The sequence below is a fragment of the Elephantulus edwardii genome, unplaced genomic scaffold, assembly GCF_000299155.1.
Source record: "Elephantulus edwardii isolate Elephantulus edwardi_28Jun2011 unplaced genomic scaffold, EleEdw1.0 scaffold00389, whole genome shotgun sequence".
Classification (NCBI taxonomy): Eukaryota; Metazoa; Chordata; class Mammalia; order Macroscelidea; family Macroscelididae; genus Elephantulus; species Elephantulus edwardii.
This window is the reverse complement of record NW_006400139.1, coordinates 796171-803153: the sequence shown is the minus strand read 5'-3', so window position 1 is coordinate 803153 and position 6983 is coordinate 796171. Positions and strand designations below refer to the sequence as shown.

General features: G+C 33.1%; 1 protein-coding gene across 1 annotated transcript; it reads right to left on the bottom strand.

The window, feature by feature from the left end:
- Positions 1-928: 928 nt before the first annotated feature.
- LOC102843398 (olfactory receptor 10AG1-like) lies at positions 929-4588 on the bottom strand. The gene is made up of 3 exons (XM_006902307.1): positions 4453-4588; positions 4353-4368; positions 929-1913 (listed from the first exon to the last, which is right to left on the bottom strand). The coding sequence occupies exons 1-3, from the start codon at positions 4586-4588 to the stop codon at positions 929-931; spliced, it is 1137 nt and encodes a 378-aa protein (XP_006902369.1).
- Between the last annotated feature and the right edge of the window lie 2395 nt (positions 4589-6983).

Here is a 6983-nt window from a genome sequence, read left to right as displayed (position 1 = left end):
TTTTTTAAAAAAAAACTCTCATAATATATTAAATAAATCTTCACAGAGAGTTCTTCTATTCTAATTAGTGGTTTTAAGTAGACACTCTTCAAATGAAATTATAGATACAGTTTCCCTTAATGTATATTGTCGAACATCATTCTTTCTAAAATGGACATCACAACTGTATGGAAGTGGAAAGTGAAATAGGAATTTCAGTGATATTAGATATTAGATTGTTGTTGACTGCTGTTGAGTAGAGCACGACTCATACTGACTCTATGAAAAAAATACCTGAAGTGTTTCTATCACTATTGTCACTTATTCATAGTGTTTCGTGAGGCATATTGCTGAGGAAGTGGATGTCACTATTGCTTCCAAAGATATTAAATATTTAGTGAAACAGATATTCAGTGAATGATCTAGTAGAGCCTCCATTGCCTTTGATTAAATTAATTTACCCCCAACACAGGAGGGACTGGAGAGCATTAGGCTAAGTGAATTAACTCAGTCTCACAAAGAAAAAGACTGCATAGGACCACTATTCTAGAGCATGTAGAAGGATGAAAGGAGGTGAGAAGGGGCTTAAACATAGGGTCGCACGATTTGATGGGTGGAGCGAGGGATTAGTAAAAGAAAGGGGAAAGTCTGATGTGAAAAACAATGTATACAAACTTTAGGAACTTTGTATGCAAACCAGTGTAAATAAATTTATTTTTTTTTATGGATAGAGGACATTACACAAAAATATTAGAGAGTTTTTCCTGAAATGCTGATAACTATATTTCTTTTATAACTTCAATAGAAAGATCTGAAATGACATGCTATTTTTATTTGGTAATTTTTAAATATCCACTATATAGAAAGAGAAGCATTATAAAAAATTTACATGCATTGAAATTTGATGTAAAAAGTAAGAGAAAGCAATCCTTTTATGTTTAACTCATTTTTAATGGAGTGATTTATTACATAGCAATTTTCTCAGTGCGTCCATGACATCCTTGTTTCTTAGACTGTATATCATAGGATTGAACATAGGAGTTAGAATTGTGTAGAAAAGAGAAAGCACTTTGCCAGTTCCTTCTGGCTGGTTGGTCTTGGGCCTTAAGTATGTACTCATGCCAGAGCCGTAGAATAATACCACAACTATCAGATGAGATGAACAGGTAGAGAAAGCTTTGGTCCGACTAGTGGTTGATGGAAACTTTAGAATGGTAAATATGATTTTACTGTAGGAGGCAAGAATCAATATAAATGGAATTAGAATAATCAATAGAGCAGCAATAAAGACCACCATCTCATTTATATACGTATCCTCACAAGCCAGCTTGAGTATTGGGGAAATGTCACAGAAGAAGTGGTTGATTTGGTTAGATCCACAAAAGTGTAGAGTGAAAATCTGATATGTCTGCCCTATTATTACTGGAATTCCCATGATCCAGGAGCCAATCACCAACTGGACACAGAATCTGTGGTTCATGACTAGAGGATAGTACAGAGGGTTACAAATGGCCACGTAGCGGTCATAGGCCATCACGACCAGGAGCAAACACTCTGTGGCTCCAAATATTAAGACCAGGCACATCTGGAAAGCACAAGCAACTACGGAAATCCTTCTTCTTTGAGTCACTAGATTCACCAGCATTCTGGGGAGAGTAACTGATGCATAGCAGATTTCCAAGAAGGAGAAATTTCCTAGGAAGAAATACATTGGGCTCTGGAGAACAGGATCCAATTTTGTTATTATAAATATAATCCCATTGCTCATCAGGATAATAATATAGATAATAAAAAATAATCCAAACAGAAATCCCTGCAAATGGGGGACATCAGCAAAATCCAAGAGCACAAATTCCATTAGTTCTGTTAGATTTTCTCCTCGCTGTTTTTCTGGATGAGTCATCTGTGGAAAGGGTAAATTTGCAATGCATTTCCTTTATTTCTCAATTCTTTCTAAATTTTATTGATGTGTCTATAACTCACATAGGATTTTTTGATCATTGCAACTATTTGAACATCAAGAATAACAACACTATTATTGTTTATGTCCAGTGTCTTCCTGCTAAATCACAATAAACACTCTACTCAAAATGATTTTAAGATAGTTTCACAATATTTTTGGAGCACAGCCCAGACTTAATTACACTATATGTACAGCAAGACAAGAATCAGAGCAACTGTGAATTCCCAGAGTTTTGTGATTTAATGTAACTGAATAAATCATACATGTTGGCAATATTAGTGTACCTATCCATTCATTTTCTGTCAAGTAGTCTAAAGGCTATGTTATAAATTGTCTTTTAATATATATTTCCTCCATGTATTCAATGGTTAATTCTCTAGATTGATGATTTTAAGAATATAGAATTCAAAGGCATTTGATTGTATGGCTCGTAAGAATGTGTGAATAACATTATAACATTGCAAAGAATGGGAATTCCAGAGCAAGTAATTGTTTTCATATCGAATATTTACGCGTATCAAGAGGCAGTCCTTCAAACAAAGCAAGGGATACTGCATGGTTTAAAATCAGGAAACTGAATTGTCAGATTTGGATCTTTTCACCATAGCTCCAGTGATACAGTCCATAGCCTTACGTATTGCTTTACTGAAACAAAGCTAACCTCTGATGGTTCACATTCCTAAGTACATCTATTGAAGAAAGATGGTCAGTCTCCTATTGTTAAGATATGCACCTTCAGAAACATGATAAAGGGTCACTGACACCTAAAAAGACAGGGACTTTCTAAGAACCTGTACAGTTGATGAAAAATGAGACATCAGAATTTCAGAAACTCTCATCAATATCCTGTGCTATGCAGATGTTATATCACTTGCAGCTCAAAGTGACCAGGACATGAAGTACTTACCAGAGAAGATTGCAGACTTCATTATAGATTACACCTCAACATCAAGAAAGCAACTAGTTTCACCATTGGACAAATCAATAAGCAAGCTAATGATTGGTAGGCAGAAGACTGAAGGTGTTACAGATTTAATTTTACTTGGATCCAAAATTGTTACCCGTGGGAGCATCAGTGAAGAACTCAAATGTCTCACTGCACTAAGGACATCTGCTGTCCAAGATCTCTCTAAAGTGCTAAAGAGCAAAGATAGCAGTTAAGATTATAGAGTGCTTGATCTAAGCCATATTATTCTGTATACATGTGAAAGCTGAATTATCAATAAGCGAAAGGAAAGAACGGATGCCTGTGAATTGTGTTGGTGAGGAAGTGAATGTACCATGCAGAAGTGAATGTACCAGGGACTGCCAAAAGGACATACACATTTGTTGTAGAACACGCGCAGTTAGTGCCCTTCTGAACAGCAAGGATGGCCAGACTTCATCTCATGTACATTGGATATGTAAACAGGAGAACTGAGTCCCTGGAGAATGACATCCTACTCAAAGCGTAGAGAGTAGAGAGAAAGGGAGGATGATCCTCAATGTGATTAATTGACAGTGACTACAATAATAAGCAGGATTGCACACAGAGTACAGGATCCTGCAGTGCTTAATTCAGCTTCACATTGGATCACTCTGAGTCAAACTGACTTGACTAACAATAGTAACATACAGGTCCTATGAGAGATTTTAAGGAGGAATCAGTGTAGTTAATGTAACAAACCAAAATGCCTAAGAACGATTGAATGGAGAGCCTCAAGGAAGAGATATTATTTAACAACTATGAATCATAACATTTGAATCAAAAAATATTAAAAAAAAATAAAGAATTTGGAAAATGTTTAATTTTTTGTAAGTAAATATTTTGGCATTTTGATGGAAAGGTGAGCTGATTTTATACATGCACATAAATTTGTGATGATTGATTGAGACATAAACAATAAATGTGAAAACCCAAGTTGCACATTAATTTTATGTTGTTCAGCAGGGAAATGAGTATATACCTAATATGGTACACATGATTTTTTTTTCTGTACACATGATTTTTTCTGCATTGAAACAAAATAATAGACACATTTCAAATAAAATTTTCACCTTTAAAAAGATAAGATTTAAGAAAGACAAAGGAAATACTAGTATATTACCTTTTGAATGCCAGCATTATAAAAAAAATGTTAAATGTCATTTCTTTAATTTTGAATTATAGAAACTCCATAAGGCACTGCTTTGTCCTACGGTATAGTCAAAATAGTTGTTCTTTTTCGGTCACTGTTAATCCACAGGTGAGGAATTTCCTTTTTTCAAGCTGGTCTTCTCCTAAGCATTTTATTAAGACAAAGTCTTAACTTGCTTGCTTTTAAGAACACTTTGACTATACTTCATCCAAGACAAATCGATCTATTCTTCTGATCAAATCCAAACCAAACCATTGGCTTCAGGTTAAAGGAAAACCACAACAAATCTATACAACAGAATAGAATGCCCTATAGAAAATTTCAATACACATTTTTACAGAAATAGACTCCTTTTTTAAACTGAGATACAACTGGTGGGTTTGAGCTGCATACCTTGAGTCAGCAGCGTAGGTGAACTCCACTGTACGGCCAGGCTGCCTTGTTCTTTTGGAAATCCATGGTATAATAAACATTCCTTGCCCAAAACAGGGCTCAAAGCCATCATTTCCTTTTGTTCTTCCTTACTCATTTCTCGGATTTTGCATGCATGTGATGTTGCTTATTGGTTGCTTTGACAATTTCTGAGTAGCATTTTCTTAACATTCCGGAGTCCCTAAAATTAGCAAGGCTTAACATTTTTTTTAATAAATGAGATAAACAAACCCTGGAATTAATATGAAAAACAATATCAATTTACAACTTTTTTTATTATAGAAATTCTTTCACTTATAAAATATTATTCTATTTAAAAACTCACTGATTCTTTGCTTTCTAAAGAGTGGAACGGTTTGTTTTATGTTAAACATCTCATTCAAATATCATCTGAATTAAAATACATGAATATTATGCTTATTTGTTATAAAGTTTTTGTTGGAAATTAAGGTTTTTGTAAATTTTTTACTGAAGCTATTTACAAAGCAAAGCATTTTTTAAAAAGATAAATTCAGTAAATAAGCTTCAATTTACAATACTGAATGAAGGGCAAAATTTTTTTAAAGTTTTTATTTTATATTAGTTTGCTTATCAAAAGTTCATATATATTGTGTTTCACCCTATTCATTTACATTGTGTTTCATACAATCATTCTCACTCATTATATTTTATAAAATTAGTCACCATTGAACTATGCCCACCATTACCCCTGTCTTCTTAGGTCCCCACCAAATCTTTCCCATTTCATTTGCCTCCTCATTCCACGCACCAAACTGTGCAATCCTGTGTATTTTCTGCTATTCATCCTCACCCCTCTGCTCCATCTTCGGTGTTTTAAGTTAATTTAACTCTTTACAATCTTTGTTTTTTAAAAAATTACCTTAAGAAATTATATATATCTATATATCTTCTATATTGTTTGTAATGCTTTTATACTGTTTATTTTATATTATATGAATTGAATAATATCATAAAATATCAATGAAGTTAAATATGAATATAAAATTATGTCATATTCACCTTTCTTTTTGAGAAAATAAGATCACTGGTGATACTCAGGGCTTGGAATTAAGCCACTTCCAAAATAATTGAAGGTTCCAAGTCCATAGATTCTGTGTGAGAGAAGCATGTTGCAATCTGCTTCTATAAAGATTTAAAGTCTTTGAAATTTGTGGGCAGTTCTCTGTGCTGTGAGTTAAAGAAATTTAATGGCAATAGATAGGAGGTTTGCTTCATATTTTTAAAAGATCTTTTTATTTTCAACATTGAAGTGCTCTTTAAAAACAAAACAAAGCAAAATTATCTCTATGGGGATTCCTTCACTTGACACAGTTAAATTTCCAATTACAATTTTTTTTTTTGCCTACGTGCTTTGTTTTATTTGTTTGTTTTCCAAAATAGCTCTTGCTGTATTGAGAGCCAGTTTGTTCTCAGTGGAATAAGCACTCAGAACTTTTAATTTCTTATACTTGAGCAAAGTCTGGAATTGTCCTCTATGAACCAATGCCATTGGAGGCCATGCAAAATTAACAGAGCTCCAGTTCTCACTGTATTTATTATGAAAATTTTTGTCATGTCCCCTATTTCTATTACATTGTTCCTGTCACACTTTCCTGCATTTATTTTCCTTACTTGCTAATCTAAAATGGCTATGTTAATCGAAATTTAACAATTAAACAGGCCATGATAAAATTTTCTGACAACAAAGACTATTTCTGTCTTCAGACATAATATGTGTAACACTTCTTCAAGGCTACATAAACAAACTGAGAACTAGTTGCTGCTACTAATAAATCTAGCAGAAGTTATTATTTAATGTTGTTTATTTCATTTACGTTTATTTCCTATAAAGGATTTTTTTCCCTTTGCAACGTTAAACATTTCCTTCCCAATTTCATTCCTTCTTTTAATCCAGTTTTGAAGTGTGACTTTTATTAGAGTTCAGTTAGGAGAACATAAGGTTTTGTTTCCTTATCATTCCAATGAGGGTAAGAAATAGCTAGTCTATTTTTTATAAAATGCTTCTTCATCGTTTCAAATCTGAAATGTTTAGAAATATTGTATTCAGATCAAATTTTGCTTTGTCAACACATCTATTATTTAATAAGTAGTATTTTATAAAAGTATATAATCACCTTTAATCTTGATATTAGTAGCAAAATATAATTATATAAATTTTCTCTGCATCTATTCAATTTGTATGATCAGCAAGTCATTTGAGAAGCTAGACTATAAGAAGAATGTAACATTAGATTTAAAGGAAGATTCCTCAGCAACCTGCATTATGCAAGTGATATAACCTTGCAACAGAAGACTTAAACACTTACTGAAAACAATCAAAGACTACAGCCTCCAGTATCAATAATATCGCAATATCAAGAAAACAAATTTCCTCACCAGTGGATCAATAAACAACATAATGAGCAATGAAGGAAAGTTTGAAGTTGTCAGTGATGTTATTTTGTTTCAATCCACAATCAACTTTAAGGGAG

What these genes read in the sequence shown, in the direction of transcription:
- LOC102843398 (XM_006902307.1), bottom strand. Translation starts at nt 4,588, where the DNA reads ATGAGTAAGGAAGAACAAAAGGAAATGATGGCTTTGAGCCCTGTTTTG.